Source organism: Limulus polyphemus, unplaced genomic scaffold (genome assembly GCF_000517525.1).
Source record: "Limulus polyphemus unplaced genomic scaffold, Limulus_polyphemus-2.1.2 Scaffold1162, whole genome shotgun sequence".
Classification (NCBI taxonomy): domain Eukaryota; kingdom Metazoa; phylum Arthropoda; class Merostomata; order Xiphosura; family Limulidae; genus Limulus; species Limulus polyphemus.
Genome location: NW_013666772.1, coordinates 4,039 through 24,399, shown reverse-complemented (window position 1 = coordinate 24,399; position 20,361 = coordinate 4,039). Strand labels below are relative to the sequence as shown.

At 32.5% G+C, this 20,361-nt stretch overlaps 1 protein-coding gene across 1 annotated transcript; it reads right to left on the bottom strand.

Annotated features, from left to right (window-relative positions):
* Nucleotides 1-11,028: 11,028 nt before the first annotated feature.
* On the bottom strand, nt 11,029-16,788 carry LOC106462419 (presenilins-associated rhomboid-like protein, mitochondrial; the record flags this gene model as incomplete). The annotated part of the gene is made up of 4 exons (XM_013922346.2): nt 11,029-12,403; nt 13,854-13,951; nt 15,456-15,557; nt 16,718-16,788. Coding segments are annotated over 4 exons (362 nt in total), but the record flags the coding sequence as incomplete, so codon positions are not given.
* Between the last annotated feature and the right edge of the window lie 3,573 nt (nt 16,789-20,361).

Below are 20,361 nucleotides of genomic sequence, written 5' to 3'. Positions count from 1 at the left end.
TGCAGTAGCGCTGCTCCAGTCGTTCCGTCATTTCCTTGCAATGAAAACCGACGAGAGCACTACACACTACCTCACTCAATGGCTGCTTGCCAACAACTGACGCAATCAACAAGCGGGAAAAAATTCACGCATGCGCACGAAGGTTCAAGGTCGGCTCATGCAAGCGCGCTTGATTCAAATCCATCAGGTTATCGCAAAAAAAATGTCGGATAATTTTCTCACAGGCCTCGTATATACATAGGTTAGTCTGTAACTTTTCTTTAGCTTTTACTGAGTCAATCTTAGGAAAAAGGGGATTTTCATGCTAAAAATACACATTCCATCTTACAATTTTCATATTTCATGTGCATAACTATTAGAACTTCCTAAACGAACATCAAACCTTTTTATTTCGGTAACTTTATATTTTATGTGTCCTTATCTTAACTGTAGAAATAATCAATGTACAGTGAAATTAAAAGGTGAAAATTATATAATAAAATTAATAGTACCAATTTTCCTCTGTACTATTGATCAGAAAGTTCAAAAGTACTTATCTTAACAGTTGCAACCCAACCTTATCATATGTGTTGTCTTTTAATTTTATGGTTTCATTGATTTACCTTTTGCCCATTGAAGCAGTAAGTTTTGCGTCAAAGCAATAAATCACAGAGGGAACTTATTCATTACTGCAAGATGACCAGATTTAGCACTTTCATGCTAGATTTAGCACATTTTTGTGATTTTCAATGATTTAGTATGAAATCTGGTATTTAGGAAAGTTAGCACATTTCTAGCATAATCTTAGAATATTTAGCATTTTTCCAGCACATTGTTAATTCAAAATTTTGAAAAACTACTGAAGAAGTTGACTGCTTAGTACTATTTTCGCTCTTTTGTCCTTAAAATCGGCATTGAAGATACACCCTACCAATGAGTTATCCATGGTACCAGTGGAAAAAGTTTATTTAGGTACAAATGTAAGCCGAATCCCCAAAACCCTTACCCAACTGGTTGATACAAAAATGGAATTTGCTGGCATTTGTAGAAACTTGCTGATGACAGCATGTGTACACATAAAAAATCTTTTCAACTTTGGTGAACCTGTGCTGGTTGTTAAAAGTAAGCTAAATGTTGCATCAATAAAATCAGGAAACACAATTTCATTCATAGAGGAAATAATGGCTCACTTTCCTGGCATATTTAATGGAGTTGACTCTGAGAAAGAGCAAGAAGTGGATGACCAGTGGCAATGCATCCTGTACAATGATGAACTCTCTGACAGCTTGGAATCTGATGAAGCATGAAAGCAATTTTGATTATCCCTGTTGCCAATTCTAACTCTGAAAGAATCCTCTCGGAAATTAACCATCTGAAGACAGCAGAGTGCAATCGGTTCAATACATCTTCACTCCTGAAGCTACCCGAGAAGGTATCAAGGAATATAGTGAGTCTTGTGTAAAATCTGAACTTCCAAAGAGTATGTTTGAGAAGTTTACCTCATCAATGTGTGAATAAAACGCCCATCAGTTATCTTATTTTTGTTTAATATTCTATATAGATTAAGAATATCTTTAATTATATGCTGGTTAAAGTATAAATTCTTCAAACATGTAAAAATTAATCATGTATATAAAATGTCAAGCAATTCTGAGAAACTCTTTAAACAAATAAGAAATTGGTTTTAAGATACAATGTTATGTACTTTATTTGATTGCTAAGGTATATTCCACAGAGAAATTTGAATATATTCCTTTTGTATCTCACTTTCTATTCCATTTAATGGTTGGATAGTGTGACATACCTGCTCAGGCATCTGGAATAAATGACAAAGGTAAAAAAGTGGATCAGAAAATGGTTTATTATACAATGGACTTGATACTGGATTTAATTTTCTTTTGTTGGGATGATAAAGATACCTATGAACATGATATACAGGCTACTTAGGTGTCGTAAGGGTTCTACTCTTTCAAAAATAATTTTAAATTGAATTTTAATTACCAGCAGACCACAAAAAAGCAACCCACGACACCTCAAAGTTTCTAGCGTGCAACTTGAAAAACTGCCTACTTGGCAACTCTTTCTACATTGCCTCTATTTGTTGTTGCATAAAACATGAGTCAGATAATTATGTGATATAACCAGTGAACAAATAATAAGATCAATATTATAAGTAATTAGTGATTTATCCACATATTTAATACCGTTGCGTATCTGCTTGTTTGTTAATATCCCGTAGAAATTCTTTCCACGAAACTTCAGCGAAAGAAGTACTTTCTTGATTAAAACTAGTTTATTCTTTCTGGATACAAATTTTAGTAATACACAGAATTTCCACAGTCACTTTAAACTTAACCTTATAATGGTAGACAATATTTGGGTAAATTAGCAAGAACAATCATTCATATACATCTGTGAAGAAGAAGTATTTGAAATTAGTGGAATAGATAGTGCTACTTCGGCTACTCTGTGCTGGTAAATACAGTTGTCAGTACATCTGAGACTGCAGATCAAAGATTGTAAAGATAATCTAAGCACAGATAAGAATAAAACGTTTGGAAGGTTAAAGATGAAATTTACTGAGATATTTGTTTGGATAGTCAGCTGGGAAGAAGAAACATCACATAGACACTGGAGATCCATGCTCTATAAAACAACAGCTACATAGGCTTACTTGGAGATATAGTCAGTGCTGAAAAAGATCAGATGTTAAAGACAGAATCATCCAATCTTCAGAGAATGCTCAGTCATCACCAGTAATGATTTTCCAAACAAAGGTACATTGAGGTTGTGTGCACTTCAGGAGGGTAAATATGTTGACACTTATTAATGATTTTCTGTTTCTACACATGTATGAATGTCTCAAAGCATTAGAAGGATTATACTTGTTTAGTTTACTAGATCTTATCTCTGGCTTATTGACAAGTCTTAATGCTATTTGGCCTTTGTAACATGCCAGCTACTTTCAATTGGCTGATGTAATCCACATGATTTACAGTGGAAACTGTATAAAATTTATGCTGATGATAATCTGGTGTTTGGTTTCATGGTTCAAACTTCATTTGAGAATCAAAGCATGGTGTTTCAACACTTTTAACAAGCAGGTCCGAAAATGAATCCAGATAAATGTTCTCCAGCAGATACATGTAGTTTCTTGGGTATATAGTGAATATCAAGAAAGAAATCCAAATGTTTCTTGGCTTTGTATCATATTATACACTATATATGATCAATTTTACAACAACAAAAGTACCATTTTAGATTAACTTAAGCTGAATAAAACAATTTCAGTTCATAAAATGTGCCTTGATTGATGCTCCAGCATTAGCTTATCAAAAAAGAAACTTTCATCTTGGATATGGATGGCAGTAACAGTAAATTGAAGCAGTGCTGTCACAAGTACAGGATGGTGTGAAGTATTTAATAATCTATGTGCCCCACTCACTAGTAACTGCTGAATGCTGCTACAAATTGTTGAAGAAACTACTTGAAGTGTTAGTATTTAAGCACTTTTGCTACTATTTGTATGACCGAAAATTTACTTGAGTAAATCGTGCATTATTTAATTAGTTGACTAACTATAGAGAACAGGAAGGTATGACTGTATGTTGTATCACAATGTCACAGGAATACAACTGCACTGAGCTGACAGCTTGTTTGTTTGTAGAACAATGTTACCATGAAATCTGAATTATAAGTCATGACAGTAAACCATGCAAGTAGTGAAGATTTTACTGATAATGAATATTAAATATGACAAAAGACCCAAATCTGGTTTAGGTGGTAGTTGCTGTGCAGCAAGGAAAAGTGCAACTGTTACAGATTGGTGAACATATTATAGAAGTATGTAACACTTGGTAATTCTGTGATGTGAGAGGGAACACAGTATTATCTCTACAACTCATGCAAGGGTAGTTCCCAACCTGTGATGCAACTAGTAGTCCCAAGAGCTGAGATTTTCAAAATGTTACACAATATGCACACCAGGAGAACTGGTGAGTGTGTCCCACACAGCCACTTTGAGAAGGTTTTTTGGCTGCATTCTCACAAGGATGTAGAACAAAATATAAAGATTGAACTTTTCAGGGGAAAACTGTTCATGTCAGAAAAACTCTGTCACTGAGTTAGAGTTATCTATTTTATGGAGCAGTCCTGGATATTCTTAGACCTCCCCCCACAAAAAAAAACTGACAGCAGTAACTGTTACATGCTAGTAGTAATCAATCATCTAAATGGGATGAAATTTTCATAAACTGATATCTTATCTTTAACAGTTGCCAGTACATTGGTCAAGCACTTTATAGCTCACTTTGGTACCAGAGGAAATTAATTCTAATGAAGAAGTAAACTTCAACAGATAGTTGTTTGTAAAATTATGTAAGGCACTAGCTGTGGTGGAGACTTATACTTCATCTTATCATTCTCAGTTTGGCACAAACTGTAAATTAAATGTTTTGTAAATTTGTGAACTCAGATCAAGCTGACTGATATGATTACTTGCTATATGTAAGGATGTCATACCATGCAATACAAAAGAAATATACTGCCTTTTCTCCAAACATATTAATCACATGACATGAAGGTATGCTCTCAGTAGATTTCATGTACAGCTCCTCACCAACTGCAGAACTGCTAAAATGTCCACAAGAATACATGAAATGGTTGTGATCCACATTAGTAAATGTGCACGAGTTGCATGTCAAGAAATGGAAAAAGTGGACAAGGGACAGAAATGAACTCACAATAATGTGATGAAAATGCATTACTTTGAACAAGGAGACTGATTGTGGCTTTGCTATAGCAAAGAGGAATGAAAATCACTCATATCTGGTTATGCATTGATAGTGTGAGAAATTTCAATGTATAATTGGTGTTTAAGTTTCATCAATCATCACCTTACACTGAAACCTTAACTCTTAACCTATTTGCAAAGGATTGACTAGTAATAGCATCATAGCTTTCTGTGGTTTTGACATAATACAGAGAAACAGCTAAAGAATCATTCCCACTATAATTCATGTGTAGAGGGAAAGTACTGGACTATGTGCTACATCCTTTAAGTTTTAAAACTTCAACTTTTTTCCCCAATGTTATCATGGAAGGCATTAATTCAACTCTCAAGCTGGAGGATTTGGTAAACACTGCTCACTATTAAATGTATGTATGTGAATGATCCTTCATCTCAGTCTCTAATGGACATGGTCCATCTCTTCCCAGTTCATGTCTTCTAGATTATGTCACCTTTGAAGGATGGGGAGGGGGACAAAGATGCTTAAGGAAACAAGCAGTGGCTTGACCCCCCGACTTCCCCAAATTATCCAAGATTACATCAAAGGACATGTTATCGAAAACACCCTTTGGTGGTTCAGTTGTCTCATCTGATACCATCCAACAATGACATTACAGCTAAAGTGACCACCAAAGTACACCCAAGAATGCCCCTATGGTAAGTAATTGGTTAAGCAGCCCAAATCACCCTTAGACAAGAATTTTTCTTCATTTATTCTCTTATTTGATGTACAAGTCAAGCTTTTCTTCACATATTAATACTATTGTGTAAGGTAGATAGTTTACTCTGATAGATAGGGTAAAACGGCTGGATAAACTTGGATCTCTTTAAAGTGCTGTAAAGTTTTTCTAGCCAAGGACTATCCCATTGATCACCACTATGTCACTTGAAGTCTCAGGTTCATAAGAATTATCTTAATCACCAGAGGCATGCCAAATGGTATTGCAGTTACCACTTAAACAATACTCCTTTATGTGTGCAACCAGCCCTAATTTCAGGATTCTTAAAACTACTTCACATCCTCAGTTAGCTTAAAGAAAAAAAAAGTAATTTTGATGGGAACGACATTACGGAAAACATAAAAATTAATTTAAAATTACTTCTCAATTTAATATATGAATCAATAAATCCTCTTAAAAAGAGCCATTTTTATAAGAATGAGCAAACTACCACAGGAAAGCTGAAATGATTGGTAGTCATTACTGGTTCCATTTTCACTCATTTTTGAATAACTCACCAAAAAAATATACAAGTCATAAGAAAAAATTATATACAAGTTGAATACAGAAAGAGAAAACATAATATAGATTCCTAAGAGTATGTAATGCTTTAATCAATCATCTTATTCAGGTATACCCTTAGTAACATCTGTTTCTATGGTATGCGATCAATACATTTCAAGATGACTAAAAGAAGACAGAAGCACTATGTTGAAAACTTTATTTACTTCTAAGCTGGAATTTATGATGGTTGCTAATAGTCATCTGCTCAAAATGGTGAAGTTATTTATATTAACTCACCACTTGCCTTAAAACAGTGGTTTTCAAAATTAATTGTTTGCAGACCACCTGATTTTTTGAAATCTCAGGAGACTACAAAGAGATCTATAAATTATGTTGCCACTTCTTTTTTGTAATTATGTAAACTTTCCACAGAACACCTGAAGAGATACCATGGACACAGACTGAGAATATTGCCTTAGAAAATCACTTAATTAAGCCAGAATCCATCATATTCACTGTATAGTTTCCCAATGAGTCACCCAGTACTTAAAATGTAGGATGTTGAAACAAAAGGCTTATGCTTAGGACTGTTAACAACAACTGAACACCAAGACATACCAGTTACATAAAAAACAAACATGTGGAGATTGACATCATTACGGTCAACAAAAATGTCACATCTGTTACTTTAAATGTGAAAAGAGTGATCAGAAGTCCCACATAACAAGTTCAGGTAATAGAAAAGAAAGATCTACAAGAATAAAAGTGGAAGGAGATTATTCATCCCAATCTGTCTCTTTTTATTTATTGTCATTATGTTGAAGTCTCTTACATTTTTCTACAACTTTGTTGAATTATCAGATAATAAAAAATAATCATACTGTTCAAAATAAACTCAATGTGCATGGCTGAGGGTCAAAGTGTGCATGCCATGACCTTTTACAGAGCACCATTCAACACGGTATTATGTATTTGATGGTAGCATTATTAACTGTTCTTTTCACCCAACATTACTGATTTAGAAACAGTTTGTGAAAGAAAACAGTAAATAACAGATGCAATGTACAGGGATACTGAAAACAAACTTACATATGGATTTCAGAGGTTATGCAAACTGTACGATGGACAAAAGTATTTTATTCTTCACACGAACATCACCTTGCACTCCAACATATAAAATTAGTCAGTTTTTAACACATCTAATTTTTTGTGTAAAACAGACTTATAAATTTCGTGTAGGTATATTTAGTAAATTTGGTTTATAGTCAATGTTCAGTTAAGCAATAACCAGAGTTTTCTATATTCTTGCAATGATAAGGCACAAATGTTATTATCAAATAATGTCAGTGACATCTTAAGACCATTCTCCTGCATAAAAAATGTCAAGTGGTCTATCATGTGATTTGACATGCACATTTCAGTTTCTAATAATAGTGAAGGAAACACAATGTGTCCCCAGCAGTCTAAACAACAGCAGTGTGTGTGTAAAGAGAACCAAACTGATAGTGGTTTGGTTTGTTTGTAGCTAAGTGCAAAGCTACACAATGGGCTATCTGTGCTCTGCCCACCACAGGTATCAAAACCTGGTTTCTAGCATTGTAAGTCTGCAGACATACCGCTGTGCCACTGAGGGGGCAATTGATAGTGAAAACATGTTAGGAGACACTGACATTTCCATGTTGTTGAGTGCAATAAGTTGGATGGAAGCTGATAGAACACAATAAATCATTGCAGAATGGCTACAAGTCTCACAAAGTGTGCATAACATGATATGGACTCTCTTTCAAACCAATAATACAGGTTGCAGGGGACATAGACAGGGTAGATCATTGTTAACAACCTTGCCTGACACTATGGGCTTGAAACAAATGGCAGACCTCAGGTCTCAAATTAATCAACAGTTCAAAGCAGCAACTGGATGACAAATCAACATGTAAATGGTCAGAAACAGGTTTTGTAACGGTTGGCATTCATGCCAGAGAACCACTGACATGGCTCCCCTAATTCATCATCCCTCAAAACAAACTGCCTTCAGTAGTATCAAAAACATCAGGATTGGTCAAATGACATGTTTGTGAATGCCTTACTCACACTTGAATCATGCTTTACATTGCAGCTAGATACAAGACATGCATATATATATATATGGAGTATCTAAGACTCAATCCATTCCCAAGTTAACAGAAAAGTGAAAAAAAAAAGAAGACACACATGTATATGATGGTGGTAACATATTGTTATGGGCACGTATCAGGATTGTTGGCCACACTGACTTTATGTGCTATGACATGGCACTCTAAATGCTGTATGACATAGAAATACAGTTTTTTTAGTGTTGCTTCTGATGGATGATATCATGCATCTCACTGTTCTGAAATGCTTAATAACTTTCCAGGAGAAGTGGGTATCAAGTGAATGGACTGAACTGCGTGCTCACTAGACTTGAACATGACTGAACACATATGACTTGATCTAGAAAGATAGTTGGGAGCACGATTTACCTGTGCAAACTGGAAGAAACTGTGATGGAAGATAAAGAGCTCATTGATGTACTACTTGCATTAATGTCTTAGGTCATACATCTTATTAACAAACATTTTCTGATCACTTACTGAGCTACAAAGCCACTGATACCAAATAAGTATTCCGGATATGGACTCCAATAATAAACATTTGAATATCAAATCATATTACAGGCCCCTTACACTTGTTTTGCTTAAAGTAGACTCAAAAATGTCATTGACATTATTTAATAAGAGTAATAGTTGTGCCTTGTCATAGTTAAAATATAAGAAAAACACTGATTTTCTCTGAATTAATTTGAACAGTGTAATATAGGATAAACTACTTACCATAATTTCATGATAATTTGGTAGATTTAAAATTAACAATAACCAAATGCTTATATTTTGATATATTTACCTACCACACATCTTTAGGCTATAAAAACTTTGGCCAGTTGAGCACTGCATTTACATCAAGCCAAAAAGATTATAGCATGCAATATCAGCAAGTAGAGCCTACGTGCCTGAAGGTGAAGATATCTGGTTAATGTAATATTTGTTTCTATTCATTCCAAAAAGTGTTTGAGGCTGTTCAGATTCTAAGCTAGCTACGGTACTCATAAATGAAACTACGTAAACTAATATATTCAACACTACTTGTAAAAGAAGGATTATGACATTAAAATGTATATTAGTGGCAGAGGCTAAGGCTATACGTGAGTTAACACAACTCATGATACATCCAAATAACTCCCTATCTTAGCCAACACAACTCGTGATACTCACGAGTTGTGTTAGCTAAGATAGGGAGTTATTTGGATGTATCACGAGTTGGTTAGCGAAGATAGGGAGTTATTTGGATGTATCACGAGTTGGTTAGCTAATATAGGGAGTTATTTGGATGTATCATGAGTTGTTTTAGCTAAGATAGGGAGTTATTTGGATGTATCACGAGTTGTGTTAGCTAAGCTAGGGAGTTATTTGGATAAGATAGGGAGTTATTTGGATGTAGATGGTCACATTATCACCTAACTCCAAACAAGATTCAATCTTATGATTTCGATACAGAAAACAACCTAGTATGTCATACCACAGACATGCATCATTATCTGGTGACCCCAAGACAATATATAAACAGGGGTAGTACAGTTCATTCAATAATTACACATCCTGATAATTACTTTATCAAAAAAAATTATTAATGCTATATAATATTAAACACTCATGTCAACATAAAATAAATAACAAAAACATATCTTCATTATTTCTCAGCTTTATACTGAACCCATAGTGAAAATAATTCACTGAATAGTACTTTTCATGGTTGCATAAGTTAGAACAAAAAATGATTTACTTCTCTTTCTATATTCACTTATATGACAGTAACTTGTAATTTTCTAGTTGTTCCATTTCATACCAGTGTCGGAAATTTGGAAAGGTGAATCCTAATAAAGATATTGTATTGGACATAAGCTCAACAAGCTCAGAATCAGACAGTGAGGAGGAATTTGTATGACCTTTGCAACAGATTAGTTTACATTCTCAGAGTGAAAAGGAAAAGAAACACAAAAAGACAGCAAAAACCATATCACATAACCACATCATAATTCTTCCCAGTAGTATAAAAACAAAAACAAATGGTGCATCTTTTTTAGTAAGTTAAGAATCGATAAATACACAAAAGTAACGCAAATTTCTGGAAAATTACTTTATTATGAAAAATACAACAAATTATTTTTGCAGATAACAAGAGAAAGAAAATGGAAAACAAATTCAAAATCAAATTATTCATCTGACAACTGCTACAATGTGAAAAGACAAGGAAAATTACAAATCCATTTCCACTACAGTTTTCAGTTGAAATTAAACTGTCTCTTTCAAGTTATATATATTGCTCTTTTATACACACACTCCTTATAGTTCTCTTTTTCATAAATATATGAAATACAATGCATTACTGCTTCAGTTGAAACTACTTGACAGTTGGAACTCCATAAATATAATTAAACAAGTATACAATAAATTGTAGCTCTTATACATTTAAATAAACTATGTATTTAATTATTTCAATCATCAGTCACTAATTAGGGCATGTTTCTGAGCACCCTGGCTTGCCTTTCAGGCCCCAAATTCTTTGAGGTTTAAAATATTTTACAACTAAATTGTTGTTGTTGACTAATTAGATCAAAATTAAGATATTATATTAACTTTGCATAAAACAAACATTAAGAGCAAACTAAAACACAAACTTTACTAATGGTTGATAGAGATGATACCTGGAAATGGAAGAATCAGTATGACTGTAGCTGCACACATTTGCCTCCAGTGAAGCTAAGTCACTTAGTGAGTCTCCCTCTTCAAATGCACCCCCCCCCCACCTTCATGGGTATAACTTCTACAAATCCCCTTAAATCAAAACTACATCCAAACAATCCTAACAAGCTGCCACAATTAAAAGACTTGCTATCTCAACAATGTTTCCATATAGAAAAGTGATCTTATGCGCAGAATAATTTCAAACCAAAACTGTAAGTGTAGTGATTTCAGAAAAAAGAACTTTATTATATCTTAATTCTTCTCTAATCACTTTTGTGTAGTTTACAGATTTCATTGGCTCAACAAAGGTTAATTTCCTGTACCAATACTTTTTTTTCCCACAGTGTCTTAGTATTTTTTAATAATGTAATCTTACGTAGAAATTTAAGACAATTTATCTGTTTTTTTTAAATATATTTTTGTAATTAAGATCTTCACTGCCTTACTTCTAACTAGGGTGAAGAAAAAGTGATCTAGAGAAATTGGGTTATCCTGTTTATGTTAAGGTAACAAGTTTGTACAAACAAAACTTCTATTTACACAGGTAATTGAATATAATTTTAACAGCCATTGAGAAGTGTACCTTAAAAGTTTTTTATTCAATGGTTTCAGTTTTCTTAAATTCTTCTACAATACTTGAGTTCTGATGGACTAACTTATACTAAATTTACACATTCACTAGAGTACTTTCTAAAAGAATATTTATTGAACTTTGATAGAAGGATAACAAATATCATCAACTTTTATGAATATATATTAACATCCATAAACAATGTTTAGAGAAAAACAATATCATTCAGGACCTACAATATTCTTTTAAAACAATAATTTCTTTTTAAACCGATGATAAAATGTAAACTAAAATAAGTTAGAAAAAAAAAAGATATTTCCAATTCATGCTTGCAATATATTGTACAAGCATGTCAATAAACAAATACTGCTAATTTCTAGAGTGAAAATTTCAAAATATTTGTGAAAGAAAATATTTTTCATATAAATCACAATTTAAAATATTTTTGTACTTTGTTGCAATTAGTGAGAAAGCACCAAGAACCATACACACACATTTTTAACAGTTAAAACTAATACATGTAGTTACTAATGTTTACATTTCTCTTTGATATTTATGGCAGTTTTGATTTCCATCTATATTTTCTAACCTTTTAATTATTTAATGTCAGCAAGATTGTAATGAAGAATTTTATAAAAGAAGTCTTTTTTTTTAATATTAAAAAACCTAATCACATGTATCATATTGGATATCAAAATTCCACACTTTCAAGACATAACAATTCTGTATACAATCAACTACAAAGAAATGAATGACTACACTTCAATCTTTCTTTGCGTTACTTTCAAAGTTTTTCATGGACCTAAAGCATACTTTCCAGTATGTTTATTATAAATGAGTTTGGTTATATTGTAATTGTTCCTAAATCAATGGACAAGTTAAGTTAATATACAAATCAACAACTTTCAGTGTGCTAGAAAACCACAAAAATCACTTGCTTTTCTCTCTGATGGTGTGCCACCATTGCATGAGAGGTTCTCTATGGGCCCAAATGGCATCTTGTCCATAAAACAGATATCCTCTGTCAAGATAACATAAGTGTAGTGAAAGAAATGTTAAAAGTTATGTGATACAAATCACTGACTGATTAATGTAATTATTATATTAATATTTCACAAACAAGATATGAGTTTTAACCACTGATTATGTGCTTACCAAATAAATTTACTAAGCAAGAATCTTAAGTTAATGATGAACAGAATTACCATAGGAAAAAAAAAGCCTTAAATCTTCACATTAGAAACTAGAATTCTTTAATTCTAAAGACAACATACAAACTCAACTTCATTGATTGATACATATTTAAGTACACTGGCAGATATCAATGTTATTTGACTATACATATATATTAATAAGCGAGAAATGGCCCAAAATTATTAACAGTTCTGCAATTTTTGATTTTAAATTTCAAGCTACAATCTGCTTATAATCTCATTATAAAATCTTCTGAGAGAACAGTTTTGGCTGTAATTAAGCACAAAGTTACACAATAGGCTATCTGTGCTCTGCCCACCACGGGTATCAAAACCCGGATTCTAGCGTTGTAAGTCCACAGACATACCACTGTGCCACTGGGAGGCCTGAGAGAATAGTACTTTTCCTTTCAAAACAGAATTTCACGCACATTGAATTAAATGTGTTTTAATATTTCTTTCTAAAACTGTTGATTAAATTTTCAGGTTTCTCTAGATCAGTGTTTCTTATTTATTTTTTCATGCAAGTATACAACTTTTATAAGATTTCATCACAGCTTTTGTAAATCCTATTGGTTTTCTAATCTTTTCTCATGTACTTTAGAATTTTGTCACACGTAGAATAAGATTTTTTTTTGTTTTATTGTTAATTTAAATTCACATCACTTTTAGCTCTGTGTCCAAGTCACTATAAGCTAAAGTTTTGTTATCTGAGAAACAACTTTATTTAATATTGTTTTTACCAAGTCCTTTAAACTCCCTTTGGAGAGTTAAGTCTTTAGATGATATTAACAGTGATTTTAAAACACACAACTAAATTTACTGAGATACAGCACGACGCGTAATCATTATAGAATTGGAATTTTCAACTTGAACAGCATCTTACACACATGTGGATTAAACAACTAGGACAGAAACCCAAAGGTCCTAATTTTGAGCTACTGACCAGAGAGAGAGAGGCAGCTAGCCAGCTGCACCTGCCAACATAAATACTTTGTCTGGCTCTTGGAACTGAATAATGGGATTAACTTTTATAATGAGTCTACAGCTGAAAATGCTGAGGGTGTTCAGTGGCATCAAACCTTGGACTGTTTAATCCACAACCTGACATGCTGAAAATAAGTTATGTGTGGTTCATATTAGTTAAGTCTTTTTGCTTACATACTAATAAAAAAAAAGGGTTTTGATTCTGCATTATGTAAGCTTTATAAATATTTCAACAGGTTTGTATATTTGTAAGAAAAACAACAACAATTTATTATTTATTGATACACTTACATTCCAAACAAAGCACCACCTAAATGAGCAGCATGGTCAAATAACTTCCAACCCAGGAAAAGTCCTGCTGTGTCTATAGCTATCACTGTCTTGATTGCCTAAATGTAGTTGAAAACTCATAAAGAATATGTAAAAGTTAAGTATGATGGCTAAATTTCTAAATTTTTCCTGTAAATAACATGAAAGATTAATATTTTATATAAAAAATAAAATTTCTGGTAAATAACTAGAATCTTTAAAAATACTAACACTTCACAACTGAATTCATTGGACTGTTGTAACAAACCAAATCAAACATCCAATTTGTGAAAGTTTGTACTAAAGTTTTGAATGTGTAGGCCTATTTATCTAGAGATATCTGAGTGATTCTATAAATTGATGCTCTTCTTTCACAGAAGACCTATTTATGGAAAAGATTGATATTTCTCTGGAAAGTAGCTTTTATTAGTTTAATGACTAAAACATTTGTTTTAATCAAAATGTGATTCAAAACCACAACCAACATGCACTCTAACAAAATATGTGTAGTACAAATGACTTGTTTTTTGGATTACTGGGTGTGTTAGTACTGGAGAGACAGTGACATTTATTATTATTACTTTAAATTTACAATAGTTTGACATATTTTAGTCACTACTTTACAGTGAGTAAATGGAAAAGATGAGATCAGCTTTATACTATTTGAAGAATGATGAATATCAATGTTTGAAAGCAAAACTGTCTGGACTATTTCAGTGTACTTTGCTAGCAATAAACAATGCAAGTTTTATTTTATTTTGACTTGCTCGGGAAGTTAAATATCATAAGGGCTGAATGTGACAAAAGCTGGTGTCTGGGTTGTAGCTTTCAAAGCTGCCTCTAATCTTATAATTTCACCAAAAATATTCAATCACTATAAAACCAAATGTAAGTTTTTAATTTTTCACCTTGGTGAGAATGCTTGCCTTGCACCTCTTGCGTCTTTATGTGGAAGAATATTTTCAAGACATACCACAGCATTATTTCCTAATTTCAAGGTCTGTACATGTCTAGAAAGCTGTATTATTCATTCTTATAAGCAATTAGATTATTCAAAACAAACGTATTACCAAGTTATTATTGTTTTGAAAGTTGAGTACATAATAACAAGATAATTCCCATTGATTGATTAAATAGGAAAAGTCTTACATCATAAAAAATTAATATCATTTTAACTATTTTTTTTTACAAGTGGTACTCATCAATATGGATCTTTTCTTTCATTTTCATTACCACTTCTTCAAATAAGATAATAGTTTTACCTATTTTCCTTAGAATATAAACTATATTATGCATCAATATTATGATCACTACAGATTCAAAATTGTGTACAATATCACCCCTTAATCTCTTTGAAATAGCTATTGATAATAATTTACAAATTTCATATATAAACTATGAATATCTACTTTTAATAATACCTTTTTTTTAAAACAAGTGTAATTTATTTTTCTGTAGTATCTCAAGCATGAGAGGTAGACATTAATATGGTGTCAAAGTCTGACCAAAGAGAATACATGCTAAATTTGAAAATGGACTTAGATAAAATATTCTTGATAAAACAAGGTCACTGTTTATACTTACAATTCCTGCAGAAAAAGTAAAGAATGGGAAAAACACTATAGCCAGCTTTGCATCTGGGTATTGGAAACAAACAGAAGCCAGAATTCCCATCAGGGCACCTGACTGACAAGAATTATAGGTAAACCTTTGTGAATAACAAGGCATATCTTCAATTGCTAAAAAAATTAAATGTACATGAGTTGTTAAAATTTAACAAGCTCATGCACTACAAAAACTATACAGGCACATGAACACACATAATACATACACATACAGAATGTTGAATCTTGAGAAAGAGTAGATTTATTTGTTTTGAATTTTGCGCTAAGCCACATGAGGGCTATCTGTGCTAGTCGTCCCTAATTTAGCAGTGAAAGACTAAAGAGAAGGCGACTAGTCACCACCACCATTGCCAACTCTTGGGCTACTCTTTTACCAATGAATGTGGGATTGATTGTCACATTATAATGCTCCCACGGTTGAAAGGGCGAGCATGTTTGGTGGGATGATGATTCAAACCCGTAAACCTCAGATTGTGAGTCGAGCGCCCTAACCACCTGGCCATGCCGGGCCATAGATTTATTAATTAATTATTCTGTAACAGTGTATGATAAGTTGTTCAAGTTAATAATTTTGTAATAAATACTTTTGGTTAAATCTTCATCTGTCTTCATTTAAAAATACATATCACAAGAAACATCAATAAATTGTACTTACCAACATTTTACTATCTAATTTTTTATTTTTTTGCCAGTGCTACTCAAAGGGCTATCTGCACGAGTCCCTGGCAGAAACTCAAACCCTGGATTCTAGAGTAACAAGTCCTCAAACTTGTGGCTAAAAACACTGTTAACAGTGAGAGCACCCAATTGATGAATTAATACATTCTAATTTTTATAAATAGAAATGGCAAAAAAATATATTTATTTAACTATACTGATGGCCAGCTTGATCTTGAGTTTCACTGTAAGTACACAGCTTTCTCTGATCAAAAGTTATTATTATTTATATTAATGTGCTACTGGAGACTTCATAATTATGAGAATAATCTTGTCATCTTCTTCAGTTAACTTACCTTTGTCAAAAAATAAAACACAAAGTCTAATTCTTCTAATTACATAAGATTTTAAGATGAAAAACTATTGCTATATATTGATATACATACATGTTCTCTTCATATGCAGCAAGACAAATATTTAGTCCTCGACACATCAATCTAGATTGCTGATAATGATATTCAATCATAGATATAAAAAGCGCTATAAAATACATTAATTACTTACAGCTCCTAAAGACAAACCAGCTTTTCCTATTGCAATCTTGTGGATGTAACTAGCAAATGAAGATATGACACCTATAATACAGAAACAAAAAGTTTTTATAACATGGTTGTAAAAGTTTTAAATGTTGTATAAATAAATTAATTATATAAAACAACAACATAATGTGCTTAAAAGTACGTTTATTAATTTAGGCAATTTATAAATAAAAGTAAAAAAAAACAAATCATTTTAACTATTTGTTAAATCAAACTTTTAAAACTTACTACGTTGTCCTTAAAATATTACAATATATTTCAGTTGAGGTATGAAACGTTTTCAGTTTTCATTTTATTGTTCAAGCATGCAGAATCTTTCAAATATCATTGATCAAACTAATGTTTGAAATTTATTTTAATTCAACATAATGCTACAAATAACCAACAAATCTCCCAGCTAACAAAATAAAGTTGCAAATTTGTGATTTTTTTTTATGTAGTATACATAATCAGTTAATTAGTTTTTAAGTTCATGAAAGAAAACAGTATCTTAAACAGGTAGACATACTACAATAAGTGTACAATGTAATTTTTTGTAGAGATAGAATCACCAGTTATTAATTTAAAACGATATATTTAAAGAAATTATGTAATCTAGTATTAAATTTTATGTACTGTATTAATTACAAGAAGACAAATATTTGACACAAAGTAATACCAAACAAAGATAGTTTAACCCTTTGATGTGGCTATTTGAAGAATTTCACTTATTAAACAAACTATCATTTTACTCTCTCAAAGAGAATCACAAATAAGGTTTGTTTGTTTCAGAATTTCATACAAAGCTATGTAAGTAAAGCTCTCTCTAATTTTAGTAACAGGCTAGAGAAAAGGCAGCTAGTTGAGAACACTTAATGCCAATTTTTGTCTCATCAATAAGAGTGCAGAGCTCATTTTAGTTGCAATGAGCTGTTAGCCACAAATTTTTGGATTCACAGTCTATGTATGCCACCAAGTCCCACTCAGCCACACAAGTAAAAAAAAGATCAGCAGGAAATATTTCTTGAAAGGTAAAGGTCTACCCAACACATGTTTAAACATTTGTGATTAACTATTATAACCACAGAAATATTTAAAATGGTTCTTGATCTGTTAATAAAGCCAAAAAAAAAGACTTAAAATAATAATTTTAGAACAATTTTTATTAGAATACAAATAAAAATTGATTTGAGGCAAAAGACAGCAAATAACTTCTTAATTGACGTAACTGTTTTAAATACCTGAAATTCAGTCTTGAAAGTTTAATTTACTGCTCTTGATGGAAATGAAGGGATAATATGTGTTTTTCTAGAATCTATAGCAAGAGAACAAGGAACAAGACAGAGGCATCCCCACATAACTTCTGAGGGTGAGAACTCTATCGGGGCTCCCATGATCAAGATATTTAGGAAACCAAAGTAATAAAAGAAGACTGCTGAAGAGCACCCTCAGCTTGAGCTTCTAAAGTGTAAGGAACACCTCTAAGTACCTCATTATGAAGGAAGAGTGGTAATGAAAGTCCTCAATATATGAATGAGGAAGGCAAACACCCAAAAGTAAAAGTAATGCATCATGATCATGACCAAGTAAATCCCAGAAACAAAGTCACCAAAGACACTGTAGAAGAAGAGATCAAGGCTATGGTGGCAAACAGGAAAAAAGTGCATGAACCCAGCAAAACTGTTGAGGTCGTAATGTAAAATCTCTGAAAGAGAGAAATAGCAAAGTAGCTGAATAACAGCAAAGTGAAGACAAGCAGATTGAGGAAGAATAAGGGACAAAGTAGGAGAACGGGGAGACACCAAGTGGTAAGATTAGATTCAAGGGACTGAATCTCTAAGAAAGTAGATGAATCATGAACATAGGCCATAGAGAAAGAGTCATAAAGTCAAGAAGGACAAAATTGTTGGGGATCAGTGCAAGGCTGAGATTAAAAATTTTAGTATGAACAGGAACGTGGAGGAGATGAAATGCTTAGAAGAAGGATGCAGCAATACAGTTTGAGACTTATCAAAAAGAATTAGAGAGGTGTCACATAACTGAGTAATCAAAGCAACAGAGGAAAAAGGTGGGGTTACCTATTCTTCAAATGGAAGAGAAACATCAGAAGCAAATGGAAGCAATGGAAAAAATCTGGTAAACTTGCTGAAAGACAAGGCAGGCTCAGCTGATGCAACAGAAAAAGGAGACCAAGAAACCTGGATCCATGATGAAGAAGGTAGAATAGAACCAACTATCTGATGGCAGTAATATCACTGTAATATGGATTTGTGAATTCATGGTAAAAAAAAAATCCACAATTTTTGTTGTTGTTATGTAAAGCAGCAGGTAATAAGTCAAGTTAATATTAACAATACTCTAGTAGAAACTAGAAGAGTGAGATAATATGGTTTAACTGAAAGTTAAAGAACAAAAGCAACACAAGAACCCAACAATTCCTGAAGAAAAGACTGAGCTTTTGTTTCAATGCAAGTGCTCAAGCGGATTACTGTGCATGAAGGATGTGTTGCCCTACTGTCGGTATAGGGCTATAAGCTAATGATGATTACATCATAGGTTGGCACAATACACGTTAATACATGTAGGGATAGGAGCTTTGATCAAGGTTTGTGGCATGCACAAAAATCTTCAAAAGAAAAGAAGTTACAAGATCTTAACCTATTCTCACAAAATAATCCTTCCATCACCCAAATAATCCAAGTGGTCCTTCTCTGAAACTTTTCCAGTAAGTCAAAACCCTTTATTAGATATAGGAACTAAAACTGTACATAGTATTCCAAGAGAGGCCAAAGTAGCAGCTTCTATAGGGATAATTATTTCTTTTGAACTGTAATCAATATATTCATAAAGAAATTCTTAAATTCTATTGTCTTTATTACTAGCAGCAAAGCAATGCCTCAATGGCTTGAGTAACTTTTCTATCACCCAGTTTTGTTTGTTTATTTATTTTAGCACAAAGTTACACAGTAGGCTATCTGCATTGTGTCCACCACAGGGAATCAAACTGAAGATTTCAGCTTTGTAAGTCCACAAACTTACCAATAAACTATTGGGAGAATCCATCACTGTGCCAAGATCTTTTCTCCAGTTATAATATTGAGAGGTTTCACATCTATATTAAACGCATGATTCAAAAGGTCACTTGATAATTAGTTGTTTATCTTACCAACTGAAACAAGTGATTCTGTAGTATATCAACATCCTCAATACAGCTAGAAATACCCAAGTGTTTAATGACATTCGCAAACTTTACTAATTACTAATTTTGCTTATCAATGTCACTAATGTAAATAAGAATGTAATTAGTCTTTTTATAACTCTCATCAATATGATTTTCTTACCTAATCTTCTGTTTTTTTACCTTATCAAAAATCTTTTGAAATCTCAGTGTACCAATTTACATGCATTTCATCATCCAGACAAGTAACATTCTCAAAAAAAAAAAAAGGTAACAGATTAGTAAAGTAAGATTTCCCTTTACTGAATCCATACTGATTCTCTTTTATATTATATTTTACTACACGATTTTTAAAGCTCCTTTTACCAACTCTCTAGATGTCTTTCCCTCTAGAATATCAAGACTGACTGATCTATAATTTCCAAGACAGCTCTTATCATTCCCTTTCAAAA